The 18,991-nt window shown below is 33.6% G+C and overlaps 3 protein-coding genes across 3 annotated transcripts; 1 reads left to right on the top strand and 2 right to left on the bottom strand.

The window, feature by feature from the left end:
- Window positions 1–2,834: 2,834 nt before the first annotated feature.
- On the bottom strand, window positions 2,835–5,638 carry LOC102609111 (chloroplast envelope quinone oxidoreductase homolog). The gene is made up of 4 exons (XM_052438817.1): window positions 5,358–5,638; window positions 4,601–4,742; window positions 4,089–4,180; window positions 2,835–3,769 (listed from the first exon to the last, which is right to left on the bottom strand). The coding sequence occupies exons 1-4, from the start codon at window positions 5,424–5,426 to the stop codon at window positions 3,080–3,082; spliced, it is 993 nt and encodes a 330-aa protein (XP_052294777.1). The 5' UTR covers window positions 5,427–5,638; the 3' UTR covers window positions 2,835–3,079.
- A 125-nt stretch (window positions 5,639–5,763) lies between these two features.
- On the bottom strand, window positions 5,764–8,877 carry LOC102620917 (chloroplast envelope quinone oxidoreductase homolog). Its single transcript, XM_006479137.4, has 4 exons — window positions 8,696–8,877; window positions 8,221–8,362; window positions 7,450–7,532; window positions 5,764–6,701 (listed from the first exon to the last, which is right to left on the bottom strand). The coding sequence occupies exons 1-4, from the start codon at window positions 8,762–8,764 to the stop codon at window positions 6,012–6,014; spliced, it is 984 nt and encodes a 327-aa protein (XP_006479200.2). The 5' UTR covers window positions 8,765–8,877; the 3' UTR covers window positions 5,764–6,011.
- Window positions 8,878–15,242: 6,365 nt separating this feature from the next.
- Window positions 15,243–18,673, top strand: LOC127900833 (uncharacterized). Its single transcript, XM_052436086.1, has 5 exons — window positions 15,243–15,916; window positions 16,001–16,773; window positions 16,930–17,743; window positions 17,831–17,936; window positions 18,032–18,673. The coding sequence occupies exons 1-5, from the start codon at window positions 15,243–15,245 to the stop codon at window positions 18,671–18,673; spliced, it is 3,009 nt and encodes a 1,002-aa protein (XP_052292046.1).
- The last annotated feature ends 318 nt before the right edge of the window (window positions 18,674–18,991 follow it).

Raw genomic sequence — 18,991 nt, 5'->3', positions numbered from 1 at the left:
ACAACCACAATAATAATAACCACCATCATCATCATCTAAAAAATCAATTTCCCTCACAATAATCTTTTCATTTTTTGTTAAACATTATAATATTTATGTTTTTGTATATTAAATCAAATATGAATAGTTGATTATTTTTCTTTAAACAAATAAAATTAATAAGATCACCTAATTTATTCTTAAAATTAAAAATATGTAATTAATTAAATAATAAAAATAATTAAAAATTACTTAATATTTAGTTAATGAAAATTATTCTAATAATGCTTCTTTAAAATATTCATATTGAATGTCTTTTACTTCTTTTTGTCTTCAAGATCATATTTAGAAAAATTAGACCAAATACATTCATACTGCTATACACTGAACTTAAAAATGATTGGAGAACTAAACCCTGTCCCAAAAAATAAAATAAAATAAAATAAAAGACATCACTTTAGATGTGTTTAAAAAAAATAGAATATACTCACCTAAAATAATGTCAATTTTTGGGGTGTATTTTTGTCGGCATTTAGTTTTCACTTCTCACATGAGTGCTATAATATTTAACTCATTAAACGCCTATTGAAGTAATAAGTATTTGGTGGATTTTAATTTTTGAATAATTATTAACCGATCACTTTTTTTTAGCTTTTTAAAAAATAAACAGATTATTATTTTGTTTGCAGCGCTTCACCTGAAATTAACATTTTTTTCACTAGTCCACTCCCGTTATAACACTGTTCGAACTTTACTGACATCATAAGAGTAAAATTATCATTTCACAGCGACATTGTTTGAAGACATAAGTGGACATGTGCAAAATAATATAACTTTAAGTGGAGTTCAGTAAAAAAAAAATTAAGAATTGTGTATTTTTTGTGAAAAAATGTGGTCGATTGATAATTGTTCTTTTTCATTTAGGATAAAAAAATTATTTATATAATATTCCGTTAGTTCTCTTAACAGTTTGAAGACGGAAATGGACAGATATAAAATAATATAATTTCGAGTGGAGTTTAGCAAAAAAAATTTAAAATTATGTAGTTTTAAAAAAGTACAAAAAAAATGATCGTGGATAATTGCCTTAATTTTTTAGGGGTAATTTTTACCATTGGTTTCTCCAAATTTTACTATAAAAAATTGCATATATTTTGTTTTTATAATATATTACCAATTCAACCCACACACATCACCTGCCCAACGAATATTTATAAAATAACATTGCCCTTGTTGAACTGGTTCAAGGTACCACAACTTTATCCTTTTCTGTAAAGTTGTTCGGCTAGAGATTGTTCAATTGATTTTTAACATTAGAGTCCCTATTCTTTATTGTAGAATCATAAATACCAAAGTTTTAAAATATTTATACACAAATCACATTGTTTTTGAAATTTCATCCATTGACTTAGTTTGCCCAAAAAAAATAGTAATAATGTAAGAGCAACAATGTAATCTTAGATAAATAATTTTTTATTATGTAATATAGATTTAATATAAAATAAATAAATTGAATATGTATTGAAAATATAAGTTATTAAAGGACTTTGTGAAATAAATAAGTGTGGAAATTAAAAAAGAAGAAGGTTATAACACTTTATTATTTTACTATCACATTTCTCTTTCCAGCATTAGCTGACATTTTAGTTTATCCATACACACAATTTGTTAGTTCATATATAAAATGCCAATGTTGTCCTTAAAATTTAAAAGAGCCATCTTGAAATTTTAAATGTAGCCAAATAAATTTATATAAAAAGACTACAATAAAAATATAGAAAAAGAAGCTAGTTTAAATTTAAAAATAATAATTCAAAAGCTTATGAGTTTTATGTTTCCTAATAATTACCTGTGTTTTTTTTTTATGTTTTAAAATTTCGGGCATGTGAATCCTTGTAATAATATTTTATTATTGATTAAAGGAGATTAAATAATAAATTTATTAGTTTCTACGCATTCTTTTAATTGTAGGTGGGTTTTTCCTTTTTTTTTTTTTTCCAGGGTAGTAAATCATTGTAAAACATTCTCATTGTCTTGAGCTCATTGTAACCAGTGTAAATTAACGTCGTTAAATGCTATACTTCTTATAGTAATTAATTAAGTGTTTGATGGCTCATTGTTGTCTCCTCTACTGCTTTGCATTCCTCTTGGCTATCATCACTTAAGAATCAAGTGCTAAAAACAGCTAAAAGTTTCCTTTTAAAATGTCATTTTATCTCAAAAAGGACTTATATGTACGAAAATTAAACTTTTGTTCCTTTATTTAATTTTATAAAATATCAGGAACTGCTATATTATTAAAACGCAACAAGACGAAAGGGCTGTGGTAGGTTGCCGTTGCAACATAGTTTAATTCTAAAAATAAATCACCTGCACAACAATATTTAGAAAATAACATTAAAAATAAATTATCAATTTAATGTTAGGTATCGTGCTAGTGAGGCATCTCGTGGGAGAGATCATCCTTGATCTTCCTAAGAAGTAGGAAGCCAGTTAGTTTCTTCGGAGTGAGTATGAAACCTACATGGGCTTCTATGATAAGCTCCAAAAAGTATCCAAGACCAAGGCAGGCTCTTTGTGGCTTCTACTATTTGTTCTATTTGATTGCCTTTGAATGCATGGATCATACATGATTAATTCAAGAAGACATTTTTGTTCGAACTATTCCTTAAGATTGAAGGAACGTATCAAATGAGGGTTTTACGCCGGTCGAAGAGTGGTAGGCTGCCCGTTTGCGTATTAAGAAGAGACAGATGCATTGTCTTTTTAAACATTCATATAGACTGTGGAGTAAAAGATGCATGCTAGTCGTTTGTCTCTAAAACATACAGACGGCTTCTCGTCCTTGAGTTGAGTAAACAGACGTCGGGTCATTTCAATGATCCGTTAAAACTTTTAAGAACCTCTCTCAGCATACAAATGCAGTTCATTCGACCCGGGTACTATAAAAGATGTAATTACAAATGATATAAATTACAGTATACTAGTTGAAAATTTAGCAAAATGAAACACCACATCGTCATAACCTGTGTCCTGCATACAAATATTTTAATGACATACACGAACTTACAACAACAACAACAACAACCAAGTCATATTCTTATGGCTCCAATATGATCTTTCCAGTAGCATGGCCATCGGCACCCTTAGCCCAAGCATCTTCAGCCTTGCTCAGGAGATGCTTTGAGTCGATTAATGTCTTAATCTTCCCTTCTTTCAGCAACTTAACTAGAAAAACTAGGTTCTCACCCTTTGGAATCACCAGAAGTGGTACCAGCTGCTTTTTGGAGAAGGTAAGTTTCTGCCAAGCAAAAGTCAGCATCGCACTAGGGGTGGGAGTGAGATCTATCACCTTCCCATTTTCCGCTAGATTAGGCTCAAAAGTAGACCAGGGAATCCCTCTTGCACAGTGGATCACTGCATCATATTTTCGACCTGAAGGGCTCTTAAGAGCTGCCCCATCAGGGGTCTTGTAATCGAGAACCTCATCAGCCCCTAAACTCTTGACAAATTCAATGTTGCGAGCCCCGCAAGTGGCTGTCACGTGTGAGTTTCCAAGTTTTGCTAACTGAACGGCATAGTGACCCACACCCCCTGAGGCAGCAGTGATCAAAATGTTTTTTTGCTGGCCACTTCCATCAAGATTGACACCAGCAGATTGAGTAAGTGCCTCGAGAGCAGTGAGACCCGCAAGAGGCAAGCCAGCACCTTCAGCTGCTGAAACTTCCAGCGGCCTTGAAGCTGTCAAGCTCTCCTTCGCCACGGCAAACTCAGCTAGTCCACCTCCACTCTGTCATTAGGCAGAGCAAATTAAAACTTTTCATGACTGCCGGAGCACCATTTGAAACACAGAGCAAACCAATAAAATAAACCATCCAATTTACTCCAACAGCTAATCTTGGTTCAGAGAGAAAATACAGTTGTTAGCATGGTAAAGAATCTTGACATTGTGAAAAAAAGACATGCATTTTCCACAAATGACTAATTATTGGTAGTTGCAAATTGTAACAATATTAATTGAAAGGGTTTACAAGTTTTAGAGCTAATGTTTAACTAGAATTTTGTTTAGAATAAACGAAAGATCCAAAAGAGAATCAATGAGCACTTACAAAGTGGTTAAGTATAGCTACGACATTGTCACCAGCTTTGAAATTTTTAACTTCGGATCCAACCTCTATGATCTCTCCTGCTACATCAGTTGCTATTATAACAAAACACTTTCTGTTAGAACACAACAATGTAATGGTAGGACATCCATAACAAGAACTTCCAAAAATAGTAATAGGAGTAGGACACCGCAATGGATAGTGCTTCAGGAAGATAAGTGCAGCTCAATGTTGCAATTTCCTCGAATGAACAATAAGGTTTACACTGAAGTTAAAAAAATTCAGTATGATGAAAAAAATAACTTGTTTCATTGTATGCAAACTACATCATCGTATGCAAAATACATCATCATATTTAAGCAAAGATGAAAGGATCTTTAGTAGTCACCTTACGGGAGGGGAAACTGAAAAATGGCCAACGCATGTAAGAACCACACATATCAAGATACATTCGAGAAGGACATCAGTTATTAAAAGATTCCAGTCCACAAAATTCAGCACCAAACCAAATTTACCAGGTATGTAAGGAAATTTGCGAGGCAAAATAGGGCGCGCTACTCCCTTCTTGATTCTGCAATCAAACGCATTTAGACTGCTTGCTTCAACCTTAAGCAAAACCTCATCCTTTCTTGGAGTGGGAACCGGCACGTGAACATGCTGCAATTAGATCAAACTTCAGACAAGGTGATATCCTACATTTGTTACTGGAAAGCAGGTGAAAAACTGGAGAAACTTCTATAGAGATACTATCACACTCACTCCCTACATCGATACTTTCACTATTGTTAAACATGGACAAGATTATCAGAAATCAAAAGTTAAAGAAAAAGAGATTTTTTCCAAACAAGCTGGGATTAAAATAAAAAGGATACCATTCATTATAAAACCATGATAAAGACAAAGAAAGTAAGATCAAATGCTAAAATAACGGAGAATATTTTCTAAATACATACATTTGTAATAATATAACCAGAGGTCTATCGAACATAACTAAAAAAACTACCACTCCCGCTCAAAATTGGGAAGAAACATCCAGCTCTTTTCCACCTCTTATGCAAAATAGATTTATATGTAAAAGAGCCCTCACGGCTCAAACTGTTGCCCTCAAACCAAGAACAAATTCAATACTAGCAAAATAACAATTGGTGCCACTTAAACGATAAATTTAAAAGGAAAAAAAAATCGAAGTGAATAAGTAAAAAGGGTCTCCACTATCTTATTAATTCGTTTACGTAATCAAATGTAAAAGAAAAGAAAATAAAATAAATAAACCTTCAAACCAGCGGCACCTCCAGCATAACTATTATACTGAATGGCACGCATAACAGCTTTCCCTGCCATTTTTTAATAGCTCACAAACGACGCCGTGTCCGGGATTTCGAGTGCGCGCTAACAGAGAGAATCAAAGGGACTCTACATACCAATTATGATTAACAGTGTTAAGTACAGGACTGTCCCTGGTGTGGTTGCGTGCAAGGGCATCGTAGCCGTTACAGGTAGCTTAAAATGGGAATTTTTTTGTGGCTTAAAAAGAAAAGCGTGGCGTGGGAAATTTAAACGTAAACGCTCCAGGTTTGAACATCATTTTCCCTTCGGTAGCTTCTGGCGCCACCTTTATTGAAATCTTTCGAGTTGACTACCTCCTGATTCGTGATGACAATTCTTTAGATAAAGGAACTTTGGTAATAACCTAGAAAGCTTCATTTCAAAGCTCACTTGTTACGTATATAGTTTTGATTCACTCCTGTACCTTACCAACAAGCCCATGTATCATTTGTTCAGGACAATGGATATATATTACAGTATCCGGTTGAAAGACAATTGCAAAATGAAACACCACAACATCAGAGCCGAGCCTTTGTCCTAAATTACTATGCTATAAAGACATACATTCGATTACAGCAATAACAATCAAATCATATGAACTTATGGCTCTACAATGATCTTCCCAGTAGCACGGCCACTGATACTCTTAGCCCAAGCATCTTCAGCCTTTCTGAGGGAATGCTTCGAATCAATTACTGTTTTAAGCTTTCCTTCCTTCACCAACTTGACAAGAAAATCTAGGTTCTCACCTTTAGGACTCACGGAGAATGGTACCAGCTGCTTTTTGGAGAAGGTAAGTTTCTTCCAAGCAAAAGTCAGCAGGACACTGGGGCTAGGATTGAGATCTATCACCTTCCCAGTTGTGCCCAGATTTGGCTCAAAAGTAGACCAGGGAATACCTGTTACACAGTTTATCACAGCATCATATTTCCGACCAGATGGACTCTTTAGAGCTGCCCCATCAGGGGTCTTGTAATCAAGAACCTCATCAGCCCCTAAACTCCTGACAAGTTCAATGTTGCGAGCCCCACAAGTAGCAGTCACGTGTGTGTTTCCAAGCTTTGCCAACTGAACAGCATAGAGACCCACAGCCCCTGAGGCAGCAGTGATCAGAATGTTTTTCTGCTGGCCACTTCCATCTAGCTTGACACCTAGGGATTGAGTGAGGGCCTGGTGAGCAGTGAGACCGGCACAAGGTATGCCAGCACCTTCAGCTGCAGAAACTTCTTGCGGCCTAGCAACTGTCAAGCTCTCCTTGGCCACAGCAAACTCAGCTAGTCCGCCTCCACTCTGTCATCAGGGAACAAATTTAAAACTGAAACAAAATGAACAGATGAAATCAGCTTATACAAAATTAGACTGGACCCTGATGGAGTAGCATCTCCTCTTCACTCAAGTAGATGAAAAGATTGAACCCTTCACATGCCAAAGATGTTTGAACTTTGAATGAGGACAGAAGGCTCTCAGATATCCAACTACATGTACCAAAAAGTAAATAAAACTTGGAAATAAAGATTTATAGTGGTGGTCGCTTTATACATGCCTATAACCTGATCCAACAAAAGCAACAGAATGCAGTTTACGACTTTACTTTTCTTTTTGAATCTGATCTGACAACACTAAAATCTTTGTAATGCCACGTAATTATTTTCATTGACTGACCCAAGCACAAAACAAAGAGAGTACCAAAAATTCATTCAATTCACTCCATCACCAGATTGCAGTAACAAAAAGAAATTTTCAAAGGGAAAGCAGAGTTGCTAGTATGGTCAAGAACCCGAACCGTGTAAAAAGGAGAAATGTGTTTTCGACATATTACTAATTATCATAGTTGCAACCACAACCATATTAACCAAAATGGGGTTTCTCTTAACTCGAAGAAATGATATTTTGTTGCCTATCATCACAATAACCGGTCACCCAAATTTCTCCATGAACTTAATTTCAGTCTTCCTAGTAGTGAAAGAAGACTAGAAATTTATTCAGAATAAATTAAAGATAAAATGATAAGAAAATATATATAAAAATTAGCACTTACAAGCACAGCTACAACTTTGTCGCCCACTATGAAATTTTTAACTTCTGATCCTAGCCCTATGACCTCTCCTGCTACATCAGACGCTGTTCCAAAAAAAAGCTTTGTCAGCAAGAATAAATAACAGAAGCGGAATGGTTCTCATGAATTTTACATATAAGCATAAGATAAACAAGTACGACATAAACCAGAATAAATTCACAGAGAACAAACACAAAAGCCCATCTTTCAATCAAGGAATATCTATCCAAGTTCGTGCCAGAGATTGAAGTACTCAAATCAATCAATATCATCCATGAACTGTTTTCTTTTCAGGTTCTTAATCTTGACTGATACTCTGTTGACTTTTAATGTCATAATAACTAATACAACTTGTTTGAAGGTTGATATCTATTAAATGACCCACAGTTTGTCTGAACCAATCCCATTAGCACAAGACTAACAGAAGCTGAAAACAACACATCCATAGCAAAAAGAACTTCCAAAAATCATCACAGGAGTAGGACAGCACAATGGGTAATTCTCTGGGAGGATGATTGGAGCTCAATGCTACACATCCATCCAGTGACTTATCGAAGATCCTTTTTATTGAGCACAATGCTGCACTTTCATAAGGTTTTACAAACACATCACCCAACATCTTGAGCCAATTAACAAATAGACACTGAAGAAAGTTGGAAACCTATGGTATGATGAAAAACAAATCACTTGTTCCATCACATGCAAAAATACACGATCAAGTTTAAGGAAACAGCAGCAGCAAAACAAATTTACCGGGTATGAAAGGAAACTTGCGAGGTAAAAAAGGGCGCAGCATGCCCTTCTGAAGTTTCCAATCAATAGGATTTATACTAGCTGCTTCCACTTTAAGCAAAACCTCATCTTTATTTGGGGTGGGAACCGGTACTTCAACATGCTGCAACAACCATATGTTATTTGTTATTATCAGTTAGAAAAACTCCAGACTAGTTGATTTCACTAAGTGCCTTAACGCTATACACACACACACACACACATACGTAATAAAGTAGTAATATTGCAACCCAATTTTGAAACTGTATCTTCAACTTGAAAAGATGAAGCTCGTCCCATGTTCTCTTTATTCTCAATGCTACTATTATTAAATATACAAAAGGCTATCAAAATTCAGAATTCAACGACCACAAAATTTTGCCAAACATGCATAAATAATCAAGAATATACAATAATCAGTACCAGTTAAACTGATTAAAAACTACAAATAAACAACCTTCAAACCAGCAACTCCTCCACCATAACTATCATACTGAACCGCGTGCATAACAGCCTTCCCTGCCATTTTCACAGCTCCAAAACGACGCCGTTTCAGGGACACTCGAAGATCTGTTAGCTCAATGCAGAGTGTTATTAATTTTGACTTGTGGAGGAGGAAATTTGATTGGAATGCTGTGTTTTTTGTCAACGGCTAATATAAAACACAAAAACAGCTTTCGCGTCAACGTACGCACTGCTGCAACTTGCATGACAAATGAGCCCAGGCCTGTTTTTCGGAAGACTAATTTTGCCCACGTGGGTCGGGCAGCTGGGTTTTGGCCGGAGATATAGAGGCCCAGATTTTTTTTAACAAGGCCCAGATTTGTTGATATCGAAAGTATTGATTTGGGCATATTTTTGATACCCAATTCGTAAGGTTAAATGAACTCAATTGGAATCTCTATCACCTCCGAGTGCAACTGCGTGCATGATGAGTATTGCACAAATAACACAAGCGCCAAGTTCTACTGAACACAATAGAACTACATATGAAAGTACAGTACAAACTGTAATAAATATGCCGCATGCATAATATACATTTATGAAATCAGCTTGATTGAAACAACCTTCAGATATCGGTTGACTTTTTGACTCATTATTGGTTAATCTAGATCAGATAGACCTTTTGCTGCACTTGATGATCAATTTAAAATTGTTATTGCCATTTTATTAAGTCTAGTTGTACAGGTAAAAGACTTCTCTAACTCATGTTGTTTAATATTTATCAAAAAAATTTCTCTATCTTGGGCGTAGCTTTACTAACTATAACTCTATAAGTATACCTTACATGTTACCTGAGTTCGAGTAACTGGAAAGATAAAAGTATTGATGTTCGGTCAAATTAAAATATTGATCGAAAGAGAAATCCTACTATGAAAATTCTCCCAAAATTTACTCTTTGAAAATTTTATATTTAAAGTATTTTGCCAATGTAGATTTGAGTAGAAAAATTTTGCTGCACTTGATGATCAATTTAAAATTGTTATTGCCATTTTATTAAGTCTAGCTGTACGGGTAAAAGACTTCTTTAACTCATATTTTTTAATCAAAAAGATTTCTCTAACTTGGGCGTAGCTTTACTAACTATAAGTATACCTTACACGTTACCTGAGTACGAGTAATTGGAAAGATAAAAGTATTGATGTTTTGTCAAATTGAAATATTGATTAAAAGAGAAATCCTACTATGAAAATTCTCCCGAAATTTACTCTCCAAAAAGTTTAAATCCAGAGTATTTTCAAATGTAGATTGAGTGACCTACTCTTGGTGGAAATTAAGGGTGAAAAATATTGTCCAAACCGACTCTATATTTTGTTTCTTGTGCTAGATTCAATTGTTAAAAGTGATAGTAATTATGAAATAATTACAATTACAACAAAAATATTAATTGCTCACTCTGTAAAAGCTCAAAAGTAATAAAAAATAATAGAAGTGTCAAAAATGACTGCCTGGTTATCTTATTAGACAAATAAACTGAACCTAGCTACATACTTGTGTACTTGTAACGTTTAAACTGCCCCCGAGAAATAATTTTCAAGTGTTGTGGGACATTGAAACAAATTTGTTCCTCTAACTTTAATGCATCTGTGTGGCGTTGTTAGGCATGCTTCCTTTTTTTTTTTTGCCCCCCAAAAGATCCATTCCCTCTGTTGCTAATGACAAACACTTAATTTTTGACAATCCCATTTTGCTAAAAAAGACATCTCTATAAAGTCAGAAATTCAAGTGTCGTATCCATTGCTAATCCTTTTTACCTTCTATTTAAACTTTTGAGTCAGACTGATAGTGTCATTCGACACATGTACGTAGTGTTGGAATCTGTTTGATAATAAAAAATATATCATATTCGAATCTTGAAAGCTGAAACCATCTTTCTATATATATTAGTTAATCGAATAACATTGCAACACATATGGTAAAATTTTATTATAATTGCATCATCTCTTCGGAGAGAGACACCCAATAATTTTAATCACATTGACTGTGATAATTAACGAACGATTATACATGGTAAAAATTGAAAAGCTATAGGTATATGATAATCAATGCAATGAATATGGTTGAATTAGGTATGAACATAGAAAATAAGTTCATAAAATGCCCTTCTTTCTTTCTCTTTTTTTTGTGGGGGGGGGGGGGGGGGGGGGATTACAGAATAGCAAAAAAGAACGTTTTAGTAAAACACACACACTCACACACAAAAGAAACATAAATATCTAAACAAATAGTTGGGGAGTCCATCAACGTTATTACAAAACAACCTTTGATCATCAATAAGAGAATTTTATCGCCATGTAAAATCATAAGAGTGAAGACCAAGATTTACAATACGATGATCAGCTTATTATTTGCTAATACGATGACTAATCATCGTATTGAAAATCTTGGTCTTCACTCACCTTATTATTTTGCTCGGTAATATATAAGAAGCAGTAGAATGCCCGTTTTATATTGTCGCACAGAACACATGAACAATAAGTAATATTAAATTGATCATCAACCGAAATTGCTCATCCATCGTACATGCATATGATTTGGACGGTGTAAATGAAAATGAACCCAAGTCATTTATATGCATACACATACATATGTCTATCATTGTATCACATAAGATAAATAAATAAATCAAGACCTGGTTAATATTTTTAGTCAAAAATTTATAAATTAAAATAAACCTAGACACATTTAATGACTTTATATATCTTCTTTCTATGCATTGCTGACTGATTATATATATTGAGGATCAATAATGCATGTAATAGCATGTTTTTGTTATGTAACATATTTCCTTGTTTGTTTATGGGAACTTCTCTTATAAAGAAGGGCATAGACATTAGCATTTAGTCAAAAGTGAGGATAAATTTGCGGAACCCTATATATAAAGCATTGATGAAATTCAACAAAGGCTGCGGTTGAGTTGCTTTTTAGCTACAAAAAGAGACATTTCCAACTAATCTCAGACGGTGTCAATAACCAAAATTAACAAACCGTTCTGTCTAATGAATGAATGAATTGAAGGCTTCTCTCTCCACTTTTGAGTGGTGGCCGCCCATACTTTTGGCTCTTATTGTAATGTCTTTCAATTCAATTGTTTTTTTTTTTTTTTTTTTGTTAATATTTTGATAGCTCATGTTTGCCTAACTTTGATTTAAGATAAAGTTGCACCACTCCCTGTCATTTGAAACAGCAAAGATTTTTCAAATCTTCTTGACAAATTTTGCTTCCAATGATTTAGATCCCATGTTTGATTCATTACATTTGAATCATTAATTAACTTAATGTACAACCTTTTTTTCTGATACGTAATTATCAAACAAATACAGAGATGAATATTTTGCAAGTATTAAAAAACTTCTTGATATGCATTGAAAAGTCCTAGCTACCCGTGCCGTGAGTAAACCTACTTGAAAGTTAAAATTCCACACCGCATATTCTTGGAATTGGAAGTGCATGAATGTAGAAAAACCTAATTCAAGAAAAAAATAAAAAGATGAAAAATGTGTTTGATGTTAACATGTTACGGATTTTTACTACTCCCAACCAAGCTTTTATTTTGAACCCCACAAATTATAACTCTAGGTCTTCAATCATTTAAATCAAAGGTCTTTAAATGGGGTCCACTAATCAAAATCATGTCCATACACAGTTGATGCATGCTAATTATTTGAAATAAATCATCAAATAATTCAACCTCGTTTTGCAATTTTGATACCGCATTATCAATTAACTACCATGATGGTGACTTTACTTTGGTTATAGCCTAACTAATTAATATTTATTATAATTATCATGGTGTCGGATGTCTAAATTAATAATTTAATTATAAATAGAACTATCGGCCGACTAGATGAACAGCTAGATTTAGGACATAGCGATTATTTAATATATATGTAGAAGACAATTGGGTTAGTTGAGCAACGAAAAAAAAAATTATTTAAAATATATACCATAGAATCATACTTAGTTTAGTTAAATTATATAGAAATTTACGCTGGCCCTCGTGCTGAGAGTCATGGTTTGGTTTATAGGATACGTGCATTTTCACCTAAATTTGGAATTTTTTTTTTTTGTTGTGGCTAATCTGATTCTTTGGAATAGTTTATATATTTATTAAATTAATCTAATTGGTTAGGTAATGGAGATTCTTGGAAATGAAACGAGGGCGGTCTTGGTTAAAGAACAACAGTGAAATAACCGATATCTTGGTCGTTTAATTGCTTATAGCCATGGAAATAGGGCAAAACTACATGTGCTACAATAAACATATAGACTATATATATGTAATAAAAATTAAGGCAAAATTACAGATTAATGGAGGATGTTATTTTAGAAAATTTAAAATTTTATTATTTTAAGAATTTTTATTTTAATTAGAGTCAATTATGATATTTTATTATTTTAGAACTTTCTATTTTCATTAGAGTCAATTAAGGTACGAGATTTAGTTAACTTAGAAAAGTATCTTTTATTTCCATTATAATTGTAATTTAATTTCTCATTTTTAAGTTAACTTAGGAAAAATATATTTTATTTCCATTATAATTGTGATTTTGTTTCCTTTTTTAAGTTAACTTAGGGAAATTGTCTTCCTTTTATTATAAATAGAGAGGTTTTGTCATTATTTTAAGAACTCACTACTAGAAAAATGAGTTTTACTGACACTTCGTTACTGACACTTTGCAAAAAGTGTCAGTACTTATGTACATATGCACCATTTTCCGCTTTTGACAAATAGGAATCAGGGATTAATGATACTAGGGTGTCAGTAAACTAAACATCAAAAATCACTAACACTAAAGTATCAATGATAAAAAAATTCATAAAAATTTTGTTTTAGCTCCAACTCGAACCTGGGAGCTCTAAGATTTAAAGCTTTAATGTTTGAAGCACATACCATCAAATCTCGATGAGTCAAAGTCATAATAATATTTAAATTATTAAAAAATGAAAATATAAATAACAATAACATAAAACACACTTGTTCTCCCCATCTAGACTATATCGATTGTCTCTATCTTGCTTTCATCGTTCACTTTCGCTTTCGTTTTTCTCTTCTCGATCTCTTCTGTTTTGCACTATCCATTTACAAATTAAATTCAATTAATTTAGATAGATAATGAAAACCTAAAACTCTGATTCGTTTTTCCATTTTCCCCAAATTGAAACACAAACCAAAACCCTAATCGCTTGTTATCGAAGGGGTTTTTCTCCAACTTAACCATCCTATGGCTATACTAGGCAAGCAAGTAAAAGCCATCGACAAGGGGTGAAGTGGCACCATCGGTTCGGTATTCAGGTAATCTCATTCTCCCTGACAAGTTAAGTCCAGAGAAAGAACTGTAGAGGAGGTTATCAGCTGGTAATGGCGGAATGTTTTATTTTTTTGTGCAATTTAATTATTGGGTTTGTTTTAATTTGGCTTATGAATAATATTTTTGAATTTTTATTTTTGGGTTGTTTCAGATATTCAGAAATTGAACAGTCGTGCAACCCTGGTGGGTTTTGTTTTCCAAATATTTTTTTTATTTATTTATTCGTAACTTGAAATTTTTGTTCTTATTTTTCTATATCTTCACTCACATGCAGTCCAAAAATACAGGCATTTTAAGTGGTGCATTACTTAAACTCAAAACACTTGCTGCTGCGACTCAGTTTTTTCTGCCACATTTGAGGTCAGTTTCAAACTTTTGTGCATGTGATTTACTGTCATTGTTATTTAAAACTAAGAATGTGCATTTTTTTTAGTTTCTGAAATAAACTGTTAGCTCTGTTTCTTAACTTTGAGCAATAAGTTAGTTGATTTTGAATGTACTAAAATATGAAATTTGATTTTAGCTTTTGCCTTTGTGATTAGGAGATGATTGTTTGGGTGTTATATTAGCTGAATGACTGTGTATTTAGTGGTTACAAACTATTTACATCTCTGTTTCATGTAAAGAGAGGCAAATTTTGTTATATAATCCTACTTGTTTATTTATTCTGTTTTGGTTGGACGATTTGTAATAGAGACAATGACTATGATATGAATTAATTAAGTTCGTGGTTGTGAGTATTTTGAGATTGTATAAAGTTGATGATTTGTGTTTGATTCAATAAAGAAATGCTTGTTTTAAAGTAGTTCTGCATGTTGTATTTGAAGTTAAAAAATGATTTATAGAATCTTAAAAAATGGCTTGCAAAGTGGTATGAAGACATTATTTATTTGAACTCTTAACTTTTGTTAGTTACTTGACTTATGAATTAGTTCGACTACTTAAAAAGCCATTAGCACCCATCTTACCTATTAATCTCCTATTTAAGTTTCAAAACTTATTTTGTTTCAATTTCAGGATTTTGTCTAAATTATTATTATAATTAATGATTTATAGGGCTATTAATGATTTTCCAGAATTATAAGTTTATTATTACAACTATAATCATAATAACATTGAACTTTAAATTAATCATGCAATTTAATTAAACTTAAACTAACATTACATATGTGAACAGGTAAAATATTTGAAATGGACAGAAGTTGGATAACTTGTGATAGATTGTCTGTAGAGTATCGTTCTGGAGTTGCTGATTTCTTAGATTTTGCCATTTTGAATGCTGAAAATCGAATGTCAATTAGATGTCCTTGCACCTTTTGTTGTAATATGGAGTTTCATACTCCTCAACAAGTGAAGGATCATTTATTTGAAAAAGGTTTTCTCCCAAGATATATTGTTTGGACTTGGCATGGTGAGACTGACTCTAAATCTACATTTACAAACTGTGAAGACCATTCACATAGTCAAAGATTTAGATGTCATGATTACAGTAATATAATTGACATGGTCGAAGATGCTTCTGAGCATTGTGATAGAGATCCTAGTTCTTTTAAGGATATGCTTGAAGATGCTGAAAAGCCTTTGTACCCGGGTGCAAAACATTCAAAGTTATCTAGTTTAATAAGACTTTACAATGTGAAAGGGAACTATGGGTGGTCCGATAAAGGGTTTTCTGCTTTGTTAGAAGTCCTTGCTGATATTTTGCCAAATAATAATACTCTACCTATGTCAATGTACGAGGTTAAGAAAACAATGAAAGTGCTAGGCTTAGAGTATGAAAAAATACATGCATGTCCAAATGACTGCATTTTGTATAGGAATGAATTTGCTGATCTTGCTGAATGCCCAAATTGTGGAGCATCTAGGTATAAAAAAAAAAAAGATAGCTCAACAAAATTTAGGAAAGGGGTTCCTAAAAAGGTATTATGGTATTTTCCACCTATTCCTAGGTTGAAAAGATTGTTTCAATCACCACAAACAGCTCAAAATTTAACATGGCATGCTAATAAAAGAATTAGAGATGGCAAACTTCGCCACCCAGCAGACTCACCAGCCTGGCAACTAATTGATAATAAGTGGCCAAAATTTGCACAAGAACTTAGAAATCTCCGTTTAGCTCTCTCAACTGATGGGGTTAACCCACATAGTACACTTAGCACTACTTATAGTTGTTGGCCTGTTATATTAATAACATATAATCTTCCTCCATGGTTGTGTATGAAGAGAAAGTTTTTGATGTTGTCACTTTTGATATCTGGCCCTAAACAACCTGGAAATGATCTAGATGTATACCTAGCACCTTTGATTGAGGACTTAAAAACTCTATGGGATGTAGGTATTGATGTTTATGATTCTTATAGAAAAGAAACTTTTAATTTACGGGCTGTCTTGATGTGGACAATTAGTGACTTTCCAGCATACGGAAACCTCTCTGGTTGTACTGTTAAGGGCTATTATGCTTGCCCAATTTGTGGGATAGACACTTGTGCATGTTGGCTGCCACATAGTAGGAAAATGTCATATATGGGCCATCGCCGCTTTCTACCACTCGGTCACCTATTTCGGAAACTGAAAAAGATTTTTAATGGGAAGCAAGAGTGGAATGAGCCTCCTAAAACTTTGTCTGGTGAGGAAATCTTTAATATGGTGGAAGATATAGATATTAAGTTCGGGAAAAAGAAGGCCAAAAAGCGGAAACATGATGGCGGTGGTGGTGGTGGTGGTGATGAGAACATAACTGAAAAATTGTACAAAAAAAAGTCAATCTTTTTTTAATTAGATTATTGGAAGCATTTATTAGTTCGCCATCAATTAGATGTGATGCACATTGAAAAAAATGTGTGCGAAAACATATATGGCACATTACTTCATCAACTAGGCAAAACAAAAGATGGGATTAATGCTAGAAAAGATCTTGAGTCTTTGAAGATCAGGGGAAAACTAGTTCCTGATGAAACAAACAAAAAAAACAAAGTCCTACCTCCAGCTCCTTATACTTTGAGTAAAAAAGAAAAAAAACAGTTTTGTGAAACCTTGCTGAGTGTGAAAGTCCCTGATGGGTATTCTTCCAATGTCCAAAACCTTGTTTCAATGGATGATTGTCGGCTTCAAGGCCTTAAGTCCCATGACTGGCATACTTTGATGCAACAATTTCTACCACTAGCCATTCGAAACTGTTTGCCTATAAATGTGAGAACGGCCATAATCAGGATGTGCTTCTTTTTTAATACATTGTGCTGTAAAGTGGTAGATCCTAATACTCTTGACCAATTGCAAGAGGAACTTGTAATCACTTTATGCTTACTGCAGCAGTACTTCCCACCTAGCTTTTTTGACATAATGATCCATTTAACAGTCCACTTAGTTGAACAAGTTAGGTTATGTGGGCCTGTTTATCTTCGATGGATGTATCCTTTTGAGAGACAAATGAAAACTCTCAAGGATTATGTTCGTAATCGCTACCGCCCTGAGGGTTGTATTGTAGAAAGTTATATTGCAGAAGAAGCACTTGCATTTTGTGCTGAGTACCTCTCAAATTGTGATGTTATTGGGCTGCCTACTGGTTGTCCAACTGATTTATCTATCGAAAAGCCTTTGGGAGGTGCAAACATAAAGGTGGTTGATGATCCTTTGTTGGCACAAGCACACCGGTGTGTTCTAATGAACACCCCTGAAATCCAAATATATATCGAGTAAGTTGTTAATTTTTCAAAAAAATATTACTATTGTATTATTAGATTAATATACTAGTTTTTAAATCTTAATATGTTTCACTGTAGGGAGCATATGCATTATTTGGCATCAAGAAACCCCTATAAGGCAAAAACAAATCTGTGGTTGCAAAATGAACACATACGAACATTTTCTGGTTGGTTACAAGCAAAGGTTAGAATTACTTAACTAAATACAATATAGGATATAAACTTAACAAGATTTCTCTACATGTTACTAATTACTGTACTTGTTAAATTAATTTATAGGTGGCACATGATAAAGCAAATAATGTGCCGATTGACGAAATAGTGTGCTGGTTAGCAAACAAACCACGCTCAAGCGTGGTGACCTTCTCTGGCTACGAGATAAATGGCTTCAATTTTACAACGAGGGATCGGGACTGTAATCGTGTGACCCAAAATAGTGGTGTTAGGGTTGTTGCTAACACTCTACAGATTTCAAGCTCAAAAGATAAAAGTCCTCATTTTGGAGACATGACGTTTTATGGAGTCATTGATGAGATTTGGCAGCTTGATTATCTAATGGTTAAAAAAACACTTTTCAAGTGTGATTGGGTAGATGATAGAGGGGTTTGCACTGACAATTTAGGTTTCACTGTAGTTGATTTAAATCGGATTGGCTATAAATCTGATTGCTTTATTCTGGCTTGTCATGCAAAGCAAGTATTTTATGTAAAGGACCAGCTAGAGAATAATAAATCAATAGTTTGTTCAGTGACCGACAAAGCTTATAAGTTAAATGGGGAAAGATGTGAAGACGTGGATGTATTTTCTCCATTATCTAACAAACTTCCAGTATGTGAGTTGGATGAGAAAGATGATGAAGGAATTTATGACAGAAAAGATTGTGATGCTATTCCAATAGATATTGATTTAGAAAATCAGTGAATGTATTATTGTAGTTAGTTTCCAGCACCAATTTTCAAAGTTTTCCAGTAAGTGATTTATTTATTTCATTATATGCTATTGCTCTTGTATTAACTTATTAATCTAAATGATATACTTATTTATTTTAATCATTTTCAGGATTGTAGGAGATGGCTGACGATGTTGAGTTCACTCTTCCGGAGCTCGACGGAAGACCAAGGAGAAGAAAACAAAAAAAAAAAAAAGGTTTGCAAAAACAAGAAGTTAGTCATGAAGCTGCAATTGAGTACAATTCTTATGGTGTTCCGGTTGGTAAGGGAAGAAATGATCTTAGGAGTT

This window comes from Citrus sinensis, chromosome 3, assembly GCF_022201045.2.
Source record: "Citrus sinensis cultivar Valencia sweet orange chromosome 3, DVS_A1.0, whole genome shotgun sequence".
NCBI classification, from domain to species: Eukaryota; Viridiplantae; Streptophyta; class Magnoliopsida; order Sapindales; family Rutaceae; genus Citrus; species Citrus sinensis.
Note: the sequence above shows the minus strand (reverse complement) of the source record. Positions and strands in the feature narration are given on the sequence as shown.

Excerpts from the sequence above, each read along its gene's own strand:
- LOC127900833 (XM_052436086.1), top strand. The coding sequence starts at position 15,243 with ATGGACAGAAGTTGGATAACTTGTGATAGATTGTCTGTAGAGTATCGT. Across the intron at positions 15,917-16,000 it reads CCAAATTGTGGAGCATCTAG|GTTGAAAAGATTGTTTCAAT; the intron begins GTATAAAAAAAA and ends ACCTATTCCTAG. Across the intron at positions 17,937-18,031 it reads CTGGTTGGTTACAAGCAAAG|GTGGCACATGATAAAGCAAA; the intron begins GTTAGAATTACT and ends ATTAATTTATAG.
- LOC102620917 (XM_006479137.4), bottom strand. The coding sequence starts at position 8,764 with ATGGCAGGGAAGGCTGTTATGCACGCGGTTCAGTATGATAGTTATGGT. Across the intron at positions 7,533-8,220 it reads CAAGTTTCCTTTCATACCCG|CGTCTGATGTAGCAGGAGAG; the intron begins GTAAATTTGTTT and ends TTTTTGGAACAG. Across the intron at positions 6,702-7,449 it reads ACAAAGTTGTAGCTGTGCTT|AGTGGAGGCGGACTAGCTGA; the intron begins GTAAGTGCTAAT and ends CCCTGATGACAG.
- LOC102609111 (XM_052438817.1), bottom strand. The coding sequence starts at position 5,426 with ATGGCAGGGAAAGCTGTTATGCGTGCCATTCAGTATAATAGTTATGCT. Across the intron at positions 4,743-5,357 it reads GAGGTGCCGCTGGTTTGAAG|CATGTTCACGTGCCGGTTCC; the intron begins GTTTATTTATTT and ends ATCTAATTGCAG. Across the intron at positions 4,181-4,600 it reads CAAATTTCCTTACATACCTG|CAACTGATGTAGCAGGAGAG; the intron begins GTAAATTTGGTT and ends TTGTTATAATAG.